The 18,382-nt window shown below is 36.1% G+C and overlaps 1 protein-coding gene across 1 annotated transcript in view; it reads left to right on the forward strand.

The window, feature by feature from the left end:
* The window catches only part of tok (tolloid-like protein 1 tolkin), a 111,915-nt gene that overhangs the window by 77,924 nt on the left and 15,609 nt on the right, over positions 1-18,382 (forward strand). Inside the window, exons 7-11 of the mRNA XM_071584283.1 lie at positions 3,433-3,555; positions 5,025-5,170; positions 8,425-8,620; positions 10,042-10,164; positions 16,235-16,395. Of these exons, the coding sequence (XP_071440384.1) occupies positions 3,433-3,555; positions 5,025-5,170; positions 8,425-8,620; positions 10,042-10,164; positions 16,235-16,395 (749 nt within the window). The remainder of the gene's footprint in view (positions 1-3,432; positions 3,556-5,024; positions 5,171-8,424; positions 8,621-10,041; positions 10,165-16,234; positions 16,396-18,382) is intronic.

The following is an 18,382-nucleotide window of genomic DNA, read 5'->3' on the forward strand; positions in this document are numbered from 1 at the left end:
AAGGAGGGGGTTGACGACAGGTACGTTGAGTAAGGTTGCTGAAAGAAGGCTCGTAAAAACTTAGATATGGAGCGTAGCTATGTACGGCGCGGAAACATGGTCACTGAAGCAGAGTGATAGACGTAGATTGGAGGATTTTGAAATGTGGGTGTGTAGAAGAATGGAGAAGGTGAAATGGGCGGAAAGTATAGCAAATGGGGAAGAGCAGGTATGGTTGGGAAGGAGATTGGGTTGCTGGGAGAAATCATAAAGGGGCACGAAAAATGGATGAAAAACATATTGATCGGCAGTGGAAAATTGAAGGGATAAAGAGGAGAATGTTAGGAAAACGAGGAAAGGGTAGGGATAGGATAGGGATGCTGGAAGGTAGTCAACAGAAACGAAGATTGGCTTGTTCTATAGTACGATGTTGGGTTGTGTTTAGCTAGGGGAAACCAAATTTTTTATTGGTAGTTGTGTCCATCCAAAATCTACCTTAACCGGTTGAGTACCGAATAATATGTATCTTCTGAGAAAGTTTCACGGATGTAAATAATAATTTAAATGAAGGAGCTCAATATTTCCCGTCAACTTAAACGCAAAGAAACCTATAAAAATGACACTCACACGTATTTCTAATTTTTAGGGTCCAAACCGATGCCCAGTTCCTTCTTTCGCCAGAGGGAGGTGGTTTGGCCACCGAAAATTTGGAACACGTGCGATTTTCATTTGTATGTGCTTCTCTGTGTTTTTGCTATATTTATTTGTGTCCACAAAAACCTCCAATGTGGCTTTTAAGGAACGTTTACGTGGTATACAGAGAGGAATACACAAAATAAAAAACCACTCACTTTTAAATTGTAACCTTACCTATTCAACCAACCTTCGGGTTTATTACCGTTGGGTTTAATATTACATGGTACTTAACTATTTGATGTATGTTTTAGGTGGACGGAAACTTAACACCCAATGATTTTCCCGCTTTATCTATTATATAGTGCTCGTATTTTCTCTTCTTACTTCCTGATAGTCCTTATAGCTCGCGGCCCGCGGCCCTTATGGCCCGCGGTGCAGTAGCCACCATCCTCGAAAAAAAGTTCCTCTTTCCCAGAGAGGATCGCGGTGCGGGTGAGAAACCGTTTGCGTTTAAGCGGAAAAAGCTAGAAGTCTCGGCGGTATGACGGTATTGCCCCCAGCCACACGTCCTTGCGGCGGCTCGCCGGGTATTATGTAGCTATAGAGGCATGTAATGGAGAGACGAAATCAATCTCTTTCCCAGGTTAATATTTTAATTTTTCTCTTTCTCGCAAACATAAACACACACAGCCGCTATGTTCCACGAATGCCATGTTTTTATTTTATTGTAAATTGACCGGTAAATTGTTATGATAAAAACACAAGTGTGACAGGTCTCCTAGGGGATTTAGGCTGGGAACCACTTGAATTGCGGAGAGAACAAGCGAGGCTTAGACTTTTAGAAAGGTTCAGAACAAACGAGTTTAACTATGACACTGAACGAATTATAATGGCCCCACACTACTTAGGTAAATCAGACCACAAAGATAAACTAAGGGAGATAGATTCCAGGACAGATAGGTACAAATACTCATTCTTTCCCCGAACAATCAGAAATCATAATAGTAAGAAACCGAAGTCACTTTAGAAATATTAAAAACGTTGAATTTACAAGTCGGAACAAAATTAAACACTATAGAGATGTTAGGTATACTTTCAGGTGCATGTGTATGTAAGGTGTAGATTGAGTGTTTGCATGTGTGTGGGGTGTAAGTGTTCATGCATGAATGTATACCATGTTTTTTTGTGGATACATGATTTTGTGGTTATTGCATGCGGTTTTTTTTTCTTTTTCTTTTCTAAATTACGGGTGGTGTCCTAGCACCCCCCGCCACACGCCCTTGCGGCGGCTTGCGGGGTATTAAGTAGATGTAGATGTAGATGTATAGCTCTGTGAGCCAATTAGTTTCCCACTCTAGTTCATTGTTCATCTCTTTGTAATTCCTCCTCCCTAATTCTGTGTTTGCATTATTTTATTCCATTTACTCTCTCATCTATCTTCAGATTCATCTCATCCATAATCTATGGTGTCCTTGTTATTTCCTTATTAGCTGTTCCCATAATTCTGTTTGCGGCCTTATACAGCTTATGTTATGGTTTTTTTTAGATGTCCGAGTCTTTCTTCTACTTTACACATCTCCCTCTCTCCACTCATAATTTTTCCAAACGTCTCCTGGTGCTTCTTCCTTTTCGTCTTGGTTAATTCTTCCATACCACATCTGCTCATTCGTCTGCCCTGTTTCAACCTATTGAATCTGATAATATCCTTAGTACTGAATTATTATCTGCACTCGTATTCACTTCATGGATAAAGTGCCAACTAATTATGTTGTTCCTAAATCTATGTTATTCACAACATAGACAAGACATAACACCATAGACATAGACAAGATAGAATATTGTCTAACTGATATATTTTTAAATCCCCAGACGTTTTCCAAGTATTTTGTATCTCTTGTTGTATTTAAAACAAATATTCATTATTATTAAACCATGACTACTGCAGAATTCTATAAATTTCCCTCCGCGTTCATTCATTATTCCTAAACCGTGATCCCATCCCATACTCTCATTTCTTCTTTCGTCCAACTCTGTTCCAGTCCTCTATCACTGTCAAATATTTCCCTCCATGAGCACCCGCAATAATTTTCTATGATTAATTATATGTAATTTAAAAATGGAATTTCCTTCTTTTCTAAGATTAATTGTTAGTAAGAGATACGCGTATGTAGTCCTCGTATGATGACTCATATACATATACTGTAGACCTCAAGTTCTTTATTTCAGATTTTGCTAATATTATTAACATTCTATCACTCACCTGTGTGCTATGTAAATTATGTTTCTTATAACCTTTTCATTTAATATTGCTGCCACCCTTCCCTGGCTCTTGTCCCCTACGCTGTATATTACTCAATATCTATCACTCCTAAAATCACCACTATTCTTCCATCTCAAATCAGATAGCGATAAAATACCTATATAATACCTCTAAGCCTCGGTTTATGTTTTCTAATTTCCCTTTTCCCAACATCGTCCTAACATTTCATGTCCTTATGTAAACTGGTTTAACCCCTTCTTTTTTGCTGCTGCTGTCAGGTTTTCTGTGAAGTTGATACCGAGCTGCAATGCAAATTAATTGATTCTATGTATTATGTCATTAGTGATAGCTAACATCTGATTTCATATGATTTCACCCGATGTGCTGAACTCGACGACTTTATTTATTTTATTTGGATCAAACATTCTCTGGGAAAGTCCAATCTTTCCCGAGAATGACCGTAGCTTACACTTGGGGAATGGAGAATTTTAATTTGTTCGGAGTGCATTATCTTTTTAATTACAATATTAATTAATTATTATCAAATTATTTAAAAGGTCGTTTCTGTGGAAGTGGAAGGATACACGAACCTATAGTATCAACAGCTTCACGGATGCTGGTCACATACATCACGTCCAATCGACAGAATGGGCACAGAGGATTCACGGCTAGTTATGAGGGTAAGTAATCGTACCAAATTATTTTCTGCATACATTTTGTTGAAGAGAACTTCGTGCAGATAGCCACACCGGTTTCACTTCATATTTTTGTTTATAGTTTTTATATTCCTGCTATATGCCGAGTCCATAAATAATAAAAACATTTTTGCCTGGTGAAAGATATTTAATTAAAGAATGAATCATGAATAGAGAGATAAGTGAGCATCCCAAATTAAATTTCCGTATTTTTTTCGGAGCTGCCATGTGTCAATGTTCTTTCATCCATACAATTAATGCTAAATAAATACTTCGTGACGGCCAGAAATGTATCGGCATAATAATGCTTATTTGAATTTGTTTCTGCTAATAGTTTAAGAATGAAAAAATATTAATTTCACATCAATTGTATGGAAGATCCCCTTTACCTGTATATTAAGTGTATACTAAGACTTACGACGATAAATCAATTAATGAGGATATTATTATTTCCCGTATCTCTTTGGCATTCCTTTAAATACTCCATAATTAAATAATGCGTGTAATGAAATAAAACTAAATTCCACTAAATATTCAATTATGAATACCAGAGATGTACGTTAAAATTATTCAAACTTCTTCATAAAAAAATAAAAGTGTTAGTAAAAGTTTGAATTCGTTAGTTGATGTGAAATCAGTCCCATTAATTATGGTTGCACCCCTTATTTATTGTATAATCGAACGCTCAAATGTTAAAAAAGGATCCGAAACAACTCTCTTTGTGAAATACATGTATTCTTTTTAAATGTAACTTGGATTGCTTTTCTCCCAGCTTTTTAATTCTAGCATTATTGTGTTTTGGAAAATAAAGTTTATTAATGCTTTTTTTCTGAAGATAAATTGTACTTCTTATTTATTCATGTTCATTTCTCCATTCTCCTAGAAGACATAATATTTTATTTAGAATAAGAATCAGTTCATATTATCAATTTAAACTGCCAAATGAAACCTTCACTTTCGAGGCTTTTTCAGTTAAATGATAATGTACCTGTTGAAATAGAAGTGCCAATTTCTAAGGAAAATTAAAAATTAACCGAAGTGATTTACTTCAATCACTTATTCTTTTGATAAGAGCTATCATTGGTGGGGCTTTCGGTTGCGGAAATAATAAAAATACCTCCCTCTCATTCTCTCCAGCATTTCACCCTAATCTAGTCTTCTGTGACACACAATTGATGTGCAACATGTCATGTAAAGACACAGTCAAATATTACGAGATGGTTGGATGGATGATAAGGATGATCGACTCTTAGGCAAATTTAATCTGAAATTACTTTCCTAATCTTTATTAATTCCATAAATCATTCATCTGAGCCTCTGGTACAGTAGTTCAATACATTTTACCTGTTGAATTCTCGGCAGTTTGTTTAATAGTAATTGTTTTTTCGATTATGTTACGCACATTTTTTTAGCCAGAATGGGTCATTCAAAGTTTAATTTTTTCCACTGGGCAGCGGTATGTGGAGGTGAATTGGACATGGAAAATGGCCACTTAGAGTCTCCAAATTATCCAGAGGACTACCAGCCAGGAAAGGAGTGTGTTTGGAAAATAACCGTGCCTTTGGAATATCAAGTAGCTCTCAAGTTCCAGTCCTTTGAGGTTAGTAAGGAATAACTGATAATCAACTTTCTAACTTGATGGATTAACCTTCTCCACATGAAATACGAGCTCAATCTCTACGAAGCCAGATATCCTAGATTTGTGCTCATTACCTAGTATTATATCATCAAACTGTAACCCTTGGCGCTGTTCAAAAAGTTCCCGGACTTTATTTATTACAAAAAATACTCCACTAACAAATTAATGGTCAGGATTCCCTTTAAATCAGACTCCTCCCCAACGTATACTTGTACTCTTATCCCAACGGTGTTTCCATTTTGTAAAAGTCCTGGAACGCTTCTTCCGGAATGCTAATTAGCTCCTTCACCGATTTTTTTTCTATCTCTGGAAAGCTGGTAAATCTTTTCCCTTGGAGCGGGATTTTAGTTGGGGGAACAGTAAAAATTCACATGGCATCAGATCTGATGAGTGGTGGTGGTCTTGTTTTTGGCTAAAACTTCACGAGTTCTCAGAGACGAATAAGCCGGCGCGTTGTCGTGGTGAAAAAATCATTCGCCACTCCAAACTTCGGGCCGTTTTCGCCTGATTCTCTCTCTTAGGCGTTTCATAACCCCCAGTTAGTACTCCATGTTGACTCTATGGCATTTATGTAGGCATTTGTGATACACAACTCCCTTTGCATTTACAAAAACAGTCAACATCGCCTTGGCATTCGAGCGAACTAATCGAGCTGTTTTGGAGTGTAGGGATACTTCACCAATCTATTGTAAAGATTACATTTTTGCTTCGATTTCATATCAATAAAACCCATGAGTCATCACCTGTTATGACATTAGACGAAAAGGTTTCATCCTCTTCAGCTCTATCAAACAGTATTTGACAGACTTGAACTCGATGTTGTTTCTGGTCTCCTTTCATGAAGCGAGGCAAGAACTTGGCGGTGAGTCGATGCATCGTCAATTCTTCAGTGAGTATTTCATATCACGAATTAATCAAGATGCCACACTCTTGTGCAAATTCCCCGACAGTCAAATTTCGATTCACACGAACGAGGTCGTTCACTTTTTCAATAATGGGGAAATGTCGACGCTGATGTTCTTCCAGAAAACTCGTCGTCTTCCACTGATAACTGCCCGTTTTTGAACCTTGGCAATCCAATAAGCCTTGGTAATCAAGTCAAAAGTTTCCGTGAAGAATTTGTAGAGTTTCACGCAGCATTTCAAAGAACAATGCTACTCCTACAAACAGCTCATTTCCGCAGATCCGATTTTTCACCGAACTCCACGAACATCTTTCATATAAACGGTTCCCACTAAATAACAAAACGAAACATCAACATAATGAACATCTGATCGAAGCACTTTTCCACTTGGAATTTTTTTTTATATTACGACCGGGTTTCGATGTATTACATCACCATCAGTTCCTGATGAAGGTGTATTGCATCGAAACCCGGTCGTAATATTAAAAAAAAATTACAAGGGGAAAAGTGCTTCGATCAGTTATTCATTATGTTCGACGTCCACCACTTCACGCCTGAAGTGACTCAATTTGAAGTTATCAACATATTAATTGAAGGCCGTTATTTGGGCAGTTTCCGGGCACCACACCTCCAAACGGGTTAAAAAACCAACTGAAGGCGCGCTACAGACCGTATATCTATTTTCACAATTCTTGAAATAAACATTTACCAGACTTGAAAATAGGAAGAAAATAAACAAGTCTTATCCTAAACAATTTGGACTCCTGTGCCGCCATTGCCACTTTTATTGGCTAGGATTTTATGAAGTAGTACCCATGGAAGACTTACCTACCCTGTTGCCGGGCACAATACCATGCGGATTGGGCCGGGTCCCGTAGTTGTCAGTACTCATTTTCTCTATCATGTCCATCATATGAGTCTTGGAAATAATAATTGAGGTGGTCTCCCTTTGTCTTCCTCAATGGTGTTTTTAACGTGACACTATCACTCAATGGCCGCCCCACTGGGGTCAGACGCCTTTGCAGCCGCCTCACTGCGGAGCTGATGCTGATCGGACTATCTTTCGCCTGACACGTTACCTTCGACCTGTTTGGAATGGGTGACCCTACCAGGAGCAATTATCATTGTTCCAGCCAACACGGCCCTAGGGGTCATCGGAACGTACAAGCCCTTCCCACTTTTCCAGGCTGTTACCCATCTATACGAGTGAATATTAAAGATAAAGTGAAGAAAATAGTACTGGCCAATCGTCGAATCACCGTTAGAGAAGTTGCCTTAGGACATAAACATATAGATTGGCTCGTGTCATTCGATTTTTACCAATGATTTGGGCATGACACGGGTCGCCACAAAAATCGTACCAAAATTGCTCAATTTCGACCAAAAACAGCAACGCAATAACATTGCTAATGAGCTGTTACGCGAAGACCCAAATTTACTCCTGAGGGTTATAACTGGTGACGAATCATGGGTTTATGGTAATGACGTGGAAACTAAAGCTCAATCATCCCAATGGAAGCTGCAGCACGAGCCAAGACCGAAAAAAGCGAGCCAAGTTCGGTGGAATGTGAAAGTTTTCCTTACAGTTTTCTTCGATTGTAAGGGCGTAGTGCATCATGAGTTCTTGCCACAGGGTGGAATGGTCAATAAGGAATATTACCCGCACGTTATGCGCAATTTGCGCGAAGCAATCCGCCACAAACGCCCGGATTTGTGGAAGAGCAAAAATTGGCTTTTGCACTATGCCAACGCCTCTGCTCACACATCGTTACTTGTGCGCGAATGTTTGGCCAAGAACAACACACCAATGATGCCGCAGCCACCGTATTCTCCAGATCTGGCCCCCAGTGACTTTTTCTTGTTCCCGATACTGAAATGGCCCATGAAATGACGACGATACGCTACAATTGACGAAATAAAGACTGCATCGAAGGAGGAGCTGAACAAGATCATAAAAAAATGATTATTAGAAGTACTTCGAGGATTGGAAAAACGTTGGCACAAGTGTATAATATCTAATGGGCATTACTTTAAAAGGGAAAAAATAGATATTCATGAATAAATTAATAAATTTTGAAAAACCACAAAAGTCGCGATACTTTTTGAACAGACCTCGTGTGTGTGTGTGTGTATATATATATATATATATATATATATATATATATATATATATATATATATATATTATATTATATTATATTATATATGTATAAACTCTTTAATAGTGAACATTCTCCCATTTGGTGGTATGATAACGATGGCTCAATCATGGCATCGCAGTTAACCGCGCTCAAAATCCTTTACTTTCCAGATTGAGAACCATGATAATTGCGTGTACGACTATCTCGAAGTGAGAGACGGGCATGACTCTAACAGCCCTTTAATTGGTGTTTTCTGCGGCTACAAGGGACCTCCAGATATCCGCTCAACGAGTAACAAACTGCTGGTAAAGTTCGTCTCAGATGGGTCCGTCCAGAAGGCCGGTTTCTCGGCGGCATTCATGAAAGGTAAACTGCTGGTCTATATTCTCAGCATTTATATCTAAATTGGTGTTTCGCGATTACTGAGTATTGCTCGGTGATATACAATTATACTTTTGTATGCACCTGGCAATGAAATAGTTATTTCAATACTTTTCATGATATGCCATTAATTTTGTTGATGCAACTTCTGATTACATCGTTGACTCTCATTATATTGAAATTTTATTATTTCTTGGCTATTTATTTTCTATATTTTAGGCATGATTAAGTTTCTAAAAACTAATTATTATTATAATAAAACTGAAAGCTATATAAATAAATAAAACTAATAAATCTAATTATTATGTTTCAAAGTTATTTCATAATATTTCTGACATTTTTACTGCTACATTTGAAATGCGTATGCGACTCGCCAATCTTTGAACTAACTGAGGGCCAACTTAAAATGTTTTTTTTTTTTTGATAATTCTATTAATTTGCAAAGAATTTCGTTACAAACCTCAAAGTTTGGCCGCTGAAATGTGAAATAGTTTTGTGAATATCATCTTTTATTTGTCTATGTTTTAATAGTGTATATAATGTTTACTCTCAATACTTTAACACTAGTTTACAAAACATAGAGTACACATTTTTTTATTAATGATGAAAACTCGACTGATATTTTATAAAATTTCTTACATAATTTTTTTGTACAAAAAAATAGAATTCACCTGTCTCACGCCTCCAACTATGTGCATATTTCCTTTTAAATCGTCATTGTATATCCTTCAGAATGTATTTGAACTAGTTAAAAGCAGGTAATGGGCCCTAATCCTGATGTCTTGCAGGTATTAGACCATGTATAATTTCATCTCACTGTCATTCTCAATGACTTCTTAGTAAAAATCTCTTCGTGATATTCGTGTAAAATATTTCATTGAGTATTCTCAATTCACTCATTATGTTAATTATCAACTCAATAGTACTTTTTACCCGATCATGATTTAAAACATTCTTGTGTCTGTTATGAGACAATCGCACGATCGTACGTATTTAAATAGTTTTGAAACAATGAACTTCACACAATTCCCAAGAGGCATTACTCTCAGTGATGAAATGGATCTTGTTGGATTTCCCTGAAAATAAACCTCGACGCCCATTACGCGTAAACAGCATAACGCACAGCGGAGAGATTATGTTAGTCGGGCACAAATGAACGGACGCTCGCCACAAGAGCACATTCATAAGCTACATTACCCTTTTGGAGGCGCATTAATCTCGGGACGCGCACAAAGCTGCGGGTTACTCTGGGAGCCGCGAGCGCACCAATCAGCCTCCGACTAATCTCTCTTTCTCTCTCTCTCTCCTCCACCCACAACAATCCACCACCCATGCCCCTTCCCACACCTTTCATTCTACACTAACCCCTCCCCCTGCCCATTCGAAAACCGGAAATCCCCGAACAGAATTCGATGAGTGTGCTCTCATCAACCATGGCTGCCAACACCACTGCATCAACACACTCGGAGGATACGAGTGCGCCTGCAATATAGGCTTCGAGTTACACTCGGATGGGAAGCACTGCGAAGGTAAGGCATAACCACCTGGGGAATCTGGACCCGGCAGCGACACGTCGCACTGTTGGATTTGCGTACTCAGTTTGATGGGGCCACTAACTTTCGACCACTTCGCCGTTGTTTAAGGTCTCGGAATACATCCATTGAATGAATTATAATTCAATTAATTGTATGCAATAAGTGCATGGTAAAAACATTGTTCTAGTTCAGAAGGGGGAAGTTCATTTCTTTTGTCATGAGCTCCTTTGAAATGAGCTGTAGTGTCAATTGCTTTCGTAGAAAAATGTTTTGTATCAGTGTTTCCTCACCAGTAATCCCAAAACAGTGACAAATCAAAGTCATCAAATGTATTTTTCTACAGAATTACCTGTAAACGTACTGTAGCTCTAACACCAAAACTAGGCATATTAAACGTTGGTGATAATTTTGTGAATCTTCGGATTTCCTGGCCGTCAAATAAAATCTTCTGCAACCTGAGAATATCAGAAACATCAAGTTACCTATTATAATTACAAAAAAAGTACAAATTATTTTTATAACTAGATTAAAGAAATGTACAGATGGGTAAATTTAATTTCTTTATAGAGCATCAATTAGGTCTTAAAACCCACTACAGCACTTTATTGTATGCAGAGGAAAGACAAAAACCTTTGAAAAGCATTAGTCGGGAATAGCGGAAAGGAAAAATAGACATTTGCACTGGATTTTAATGGAATTGTACAATCAAGAGATTTTTCTGATGCCTTCAATTATGTTGCGATGTCATGGATTCATGTCTCTGCAGATAGGTAGTAAGCGTTGTGAACTCCCAAATTTCATCATTTGCAATCTTCCATGGAGCATATTACATTTGGAGCCAGTGTGCGCTCACAATAAGTAAGATGCTGCTGCATGGTTGTGCACCATTTGCTTGAGTTCTCTTGCCTTATGAAATGGTAGGTATTGTCATAGGATTAGGATCTAGGATTTTGAGTGAAAGTGAGTCTCCTACATTCTGAAAAAACCTTACTAAGCGCACATAGTTTTAATTAATGATAAAGACAAGTGACTAACTCTCCTCTGCTCCTCAGAAATTTCTCATTAATTTTCAAGAATTTTCAAAGTTTTAAGGACATACCTGTAATTGGAAGATTGTTGAATGAACAAATATAAAATGGTTGGTTGGGGAAAATGTTTTAATTTTGCACAGAAAATAAGGCATGGGGATACATCAAATTAAATACATCTGAATGCAGCTGGATGTTTTAAAGGAATGTGAGATCACACACATAAACTAAAATGGCTCATTCAAAGAGATGATCTGCATAAGCACTCCTTCCTATATAAAGGCATTAGTAATTGAAAAAAATTACCTGGAGATGTTTTAAACCTTTCCTTGTAAATATCAGGAGCTTCAAGAAGAGAATGGCCAGACAACTGACAAAATTTATTTTTCTTTCTGATGTTTTAATTTGGCTATTTACCTGGCTTGTTTCTAAAGATTGATTTTTTGAACTGTACATTTCTACTTGGGTGATTGCCAAATAACATTACAATAATAATAAAATTAAAAATAATTAGATTAATTGTATTAAGCTAAGAATATTTCAAAAGGAGGAGGGAGTTGATGACAGTGAACTTGAGTAAGAAAGTTAAGAAAAGATTAGTTAAAACTTTTATATCGAACATAGTTTTGTAGGCTGTAGAAACTTGGTTTTTGAGGCAAGATGATAGATGTGGATTGGAAAGCTTTGAGATACGAGTGTGGAGAGATTAGAAAATATAAAATGGGTGGGATGAAGAACAAACTTAGGAGTACTTGAAGTGGTAGAGGTGGGGGATAGGGTTGATGGGAAAGATCCTTAGGAGGCAAGAAATGTGAATGTACAGCATTTTAATCTGCGATGGAATGTTGAAGACCAAAGAGAATATGTTAGATAGGTGAGATGGGGGGCGAAAATGAGCATTTTGACTGAGTGGAGGCAGAAAGTATGCAGGATTGAAGAAGAATTAATTAGGTTCAGAGTATTTTGTCTTATAAGGTGAGGCTTAGAAAAGTAGCAGCTTTTAATCTATATCATCCAATGCCTACCTTAATTAGTAGAATAACATTAACAAGCATATTTTTAAAGTAAATTGAATATTTTTTATTTCTGTAATGGCAAATTATTTAGCTGGGGCACATTAGAAGAATACTTGAACCGCTTTTCTAATGCTTACAATAATTCTTGACAGTGTGTAAAATTTATAATGGACCATTTTTTTTTTAAATTTGTTGTCTCAGGCGTAACTTTATGGAATTTGCATAACATATTGAAATGCAATGAAATAATTGAATTTGTAATTCCACACACTTTATTTAAAAAACACGACCCGGGTTTCGACGTTGAATGTCATCATCAGGTGGTCCTCATAGAAGCACACTATATATACCTTCTGATCACAGGAGGGGGGGTTGGTCAGAGAGGGAGGTTGGAGGGGTAAAAAGATTACAATGTAGCTGGGAAGAAAAGAGAATTACATTTTTGACTTAGAGGAGTGGTAGGTCTAGGAGTGGGGAGTGGGAGGGATACAAAATTTCATTGGCAAGTTCATCTTTCCAACGGACACATTTCAAAATTTCTAACTGCTCCAAAGCATTGAGCCTTTGACCTTTTTCTTCAAAATGAATAATTTTTTCACAAAGTCACTTTTGTGATCACTTTCGATGAGGTGCTTTGCATAGAGAGATGTTATGTTCTTATTTTTTACACGTTTGGTGTTCTTTAATTCTTTCATTGAATTTCCGTCCTGTTTGTCCAATATACTTTGTGTTACATTCTGAGCACTTTAACTCATACACTCCACTCCTCTCGTTTTTGGGGACTTTGTCTTTAGTGTGAGAGATCAGGTTCTTAAGGCATGAATGACTGTAAAAGGCACATTTAATTTTTTCTTTAGGAAAACTTTTAATTACTTTTTGAGAAATAGTCCCAAGATATAGTATTCTCCGCCATTTGGCAGTGGGATCTTTTAAATGTTTGGGGTTGTAAATGTGGCTTAAGGCTATTTTTGTAAGTTTATTAATAAGATCTTCTGAATAACCATTTTTTACTGCTAACGTTTTAATTACATTAAGTTCCTTATTTACATTGAATTATGATGTAGGGATAGTGGTTAGACGGTGGATCATTGCATGAAATGCCGAAAGCTTTTGGGTGAAGCAATGCCTTGAAGAGGAATTAATTAATTGGCCTGTGTACATTTCTTTCCTAAAAATGGAATACTGTAACCCATCTTTGTCTTTAGAAATGGATAGGTCGAGGATATCAGGGAACCTTTTTCATCTTTTTCACACGTGAATTGTTCATTAGAATTGATAGGTATTTAGATGTGCTAGAAACTGCTCTAGTTGCCTATCAGAACCTGTCCATACACAGAAGACATCGTCTACATATCTTAGCCAACAAAATACATTATTAATGAGAGGGTGAGCTGAGGAGAACAAAACTTTTTCAAAATTGTCCATATAAATATCAGCCAGGAGTGGGGACAAGGGCAAGCCCATGGCTAAACCATTGGGTTGTTGGAAATATGTACCATTAAAAATGAAATATTTTTGGGAAACACACGTCTTAAGTAATACACAAAGTTCACTTCCGGATGAGGATGTCTTCGGCAAGGTTCACCGCTTCCATGGGTGGCATGTTGGTGAAAAGGTTGCATACATCGAAGGAAACAAGCATGCACTTTTTCGGTAATAACTTTAAATAAAGTGTGTGGAATTACAAAGTCAATTATTTCATTACATTTCAATGTGGATCATTTTTTGTTTGCTTTCAATTTGAGTAGTTCCCCTTCTCAGAAAATACCTAACATGAAATATATATGAATACTCAGGAATGATCATTGAAAGAAAAGGAAGTTTGCAAGGCTGTGTGGTGAATAAAAGAGCTAATAGAAACAGACCACACAGAAAAATTGTATGTACCATAAGGGTGACATTATAGCTTTCTTACTGGTTCTTCAGCTGTAAAGACTTGCAGCAAAAATTCTAAGTGAACCAGTTTGGAGGAGCATAAAAAGCTTATGATATTAAACAAGAATTGAAGGATGATTTGAAAGACACTATGAGAAAAAATGAAAACGAAAGATAAGAAGGGATGTGAGGTAAAAAATAGGAGAATTTTCCGGAAGTAAACTAACTAGCAACATCAAACCTCTTAATAATTATTTCTAAATGTATGCAAACTCATATTATCTTCTCTTTTACTGAGCTATTACTTTTTCATACCATAGCTTTTTATTTTTTATTCCACTCTTCATGTTATTCATTCCTAGGGTTGCAAACATTTTTTCTGTTGAATAAGGCATTTAGCTGCCATGTCTACTCTTTCATTTTTTTGCCACAATGATAAAATTGTAATGGTTGGTCTCTACTGTTTAAGGTAACTAATACAATTTTCATGTGTATATCAATTTTTGACATTAGATAAATCTCCTACTCCAGAAATGAAAGAGTTAAACAATGAGGTTATCACCTCTCTTTCTTTCCTATAGCTGCTATTGATATGCAAAACTGCTTGCATAAACCAGCCCAGTTTTAATTTATTCGAGCATGCATATTCACTTTGAGAATGCACAAAAATCCTCAATTGAGCCACTCAAGCCAAATAGGCTTGAGTCAGATAAAATGGTCCACTCGACCCCAATAATGCACTCATAATATCAAGCTTATATCATACACACAATAAGTGTGAATCATTGTTGAAATACAATGGAGATTCTCCCCAGAATTATGAAAATCAGCCCTATTAATAGTTTTAAATACTGCAGTGTAATTGAAATCCATTTATGTGAGTATTTAATTGGAATCATGTACTAATGGGATGTGATTTGTTGGATGGTAATTTGATATAATTTTGTGCCTTGGTGGTTCCCTCTTGATTTTTGATCTCAGAATTCTTACTGCCATGATTATTCTATTATGTCTGCTTTCAGTTAAAACTTGAAATTGATACAAAATATAAAATGTGTTTCCCTAATAACTCAAATAATGATCTGTTAATCCACCCTTATACTTAAAAAGAAAGTAGGCAATAGTCTCTCCTTCATGATCTTGCAAATCAGTGCAATCATTTAATCACCAAACCATCAATAAATCATCAAACAATCATCTGTGAGTCATCAGTCAATCATCAATCAATCATCAATTAATCATTGATCAATCATCAATCAATCATCAATCCCTCATCAATCACTGATCAATCACTTGTTTATTTCCAACAGTTGTCTACTGGTCAAAGGAGTTCTTTGATGGACTCCAGGGCTAAGTGCTGCAGCACTTGAATGCCCTGAATAACAGGATACTAAACGCACACATTGATAAGTGAGATGGAGAAATGGAAAGATCAGGCCCAACATGCCTGATCTTTTTCACCATCTCGCTTGCCCAAAATACACCTCTCTACCATAGTCCCCAAAATTCCATTGCCTCTCAAAATGCCTTGCATCAAAAACCTGCTCTCTTCCTGCCATACCCATAATTTGTTTAATTTTATTTCTTCCCATTTTATTTCTTCCACTCTATTCCAAACCTGTATCACAAAAGCCTATATTCTAGCAGTGTGTGATGACTCCTTTATGAATTTAAAAATAATTATTAATATTCCTCAGTGCATAAGTAAAATTGCAGTTTAATTCTGCATGAAACTGTTTTGAATAGATCTTAGCATAATTTTGACACACCATTAATCTCATAATTGTGGCAATGGGAATAACTGGGACAAAATTGATAAAACTGCATAATATTATTGATCCTCACCTATTCAAAATTTACCTCAGTAGATTCTCTACTAAGTTTATTAACACCAAGAAAAGTGTTATTTCTTTTTCTTTATCATCAAATATCCCCCTCTCAGGAGAGAGTTATTATTTTAAGTAAAAGAGAGATATGATCACATCTCTTTTCCTCACTGTTGTCACTTGAAAATGAATAAAAGGTATTTGTATTGACCCACATTTCACTTTCCTTATTCATCCCACTTTCTAGTTATCTGTAAAGTGTATATCTGAAATATACATAAATGCTATAAATCCTTGTCTTGATTTAACTTCTTTCCAGATGCCTGTGGTGGAATTTTCGATGCATCAAATGGAACTATTACTAGTCCATCCTTTCCAGAAATGTATCCTGCGAACAAAAATTGTACTTGGGAGATAATAGCACCACCACAGTATCGAATAACACTTAATTTCACTCATTTTGACTTGGAAGGAAATAATGTGAGTTCATAATTGACTACATTCTATGTTGTAAACTATAACTGTTTTGTATTTCTAGATAAAATATATTTATTGCATGGGTTCATTATTTACATCTCACCCCTTTAGCCTGGGAAAGAGATCATTTTAAAGTTGAATATACATTTGAAATCATAAATATTTATCATTTCAAATATTCAATCATGAAAGCATAATAAGGTGTGTTGCTTGAATTTATTGTCATGCCTTTTTTGTGCTTCTATAGATATAGTATCAATTAATGCATTTCAAACTAAAATAATTGTAAAACTAACAGATTAATCAAAGTACTAGAGTAATTTGGATTTTTTTTATTACAGTAGAAACTCATAAATTAGTCGTCCTCAGGAAATTATGTCCCTTATTTCATATTATGTTATTCTATGACTGTGTATATGTTGTTATGCAAGGGGCTCTCTATTGTATGTACATTTCTTTATGATATGATACTGATTATACTTATCTGATATTTTCTATATTTGCTAAGTGATGACTTACACATGTTGTCCATTTTATTTAATCAATACATTGTACTTTTTCTGCTAAGAAAAGCTTGTGCTATGCAGCTATTAATTTAAGAAGCCTGCAAATTGGGACCTAGCATAAAATATATACTGTATTCAGTATATAATAATATATATGGTGTATATATTAAAACATTTTCTACTCCTATAAAAATATTTAATTCTGGATATTTTTATTTTTTTACTCAATGGCAAAGCAACAATGAATTTTCTAATGCCATTTATTACATACCCAACAATGCATAAAATATATCAAGAAAAGTTTCGGAAAAATATATTTATTTAAGATATGACTAAAATACCTCAAAATTCTTCAAAGTTCATACCTTGAGTGTGGACACACTTTTGCCCGTGGCTTTTCCGTGACTCTAAGGCTCCCTGGTAGGTGTATTCCAGGAGGTCCTTAAGGGTACGCATGCAAGCTTATTTGATGGTCTTTAGAGTCCCATGGTTATACCCTTTGAGGGAGGATTTCACTTTTGGGAATAGGAAATAATATGCTGGTGCAGGCTGTCAGGGGGTTGCAGAAGAATAAGAATTATGCTTATTTCAGAGCAGGTTTTCCTTTCGACATTGGTTGTAAGAATCAAAATACCTGTTGTCTAGATAAGTTTAGGAGGGTGGTAGATTAGTGGATGGAGTGTTTAGCCACTGACCAAGGTTCAGGCTAATAATCCAAGTGTCCATAATCCAATCTCCAGACAGACAAAGTCTACCCATGCTGTATAATTTTTAGGTACCAAATCTTCCCATAAGCCACAGGCAGCTCAAGGAAAGAATCTGATTCCCTATCTTAATGCATGAATTTAAAATGCCACAGTACCTAATAAAAAGTGAGCTGAGCATCACCATCTAAGCCAATCTCCAGGTTGATCACTGCGGGTGGCTAGATTAGTCAATGAATTGATATTCTTTGGTTAGTTGGTTTAGTCAAGATATTGGTGCAAATCTTGAATATTTGGCTTACTCATATGCCTACTGTTTAGGGGTTAGGTGGTAGACGATACTCCATAGTATCAATCTTGAGTGAAATATAAAGACGATTATCTACTATTTGGAAAATTTAGGTATAAAGTCTTGAAATGGAGGTGTAATATTAATTACTTTAAAAATTGGAATGATCTGGAATTGTTAATAGGTCATCAAGATATCTAAAGAAATGTATACTAGAGAGTATAATTTTTAGGAAATATATTTCTTAGAATTTTTTTCAAAGGGTAGAGTTTGCCAAACAAAATATGTATTTTCACAACTGTCACCACCACTCAATCATCAATTTGTGGGCTTTTTAAAACATTGTCTTCAATTGATAAGAGAGGAATAGGAAGAGAGACTCTTTCCTTATGAAGTGCAAGTTTTTGAGTTTCACTGTAATATGAAATGTTTCCCTGATTAAAACTTAATTTTTGTATCTTTAATGCTTTTTTGTAATTTTTTTTGTTGTC

Source organism: Hetaerina americana, unplaced genomic scaffold (genome assembly GCF_022747635.1).
Source record: "Hetaerina americana unplaced genomic scaffold, ioHetAmer1.1.p SCAF_17, whole genome shotgun sequence".
In the NCBI taxonomy this organism is placed as follows: Eukaryota; Metazoa; Arthropoda; class Insecta; order Odonata; family Calopterygidae; genus Hetaerina; species Hetaerina americana.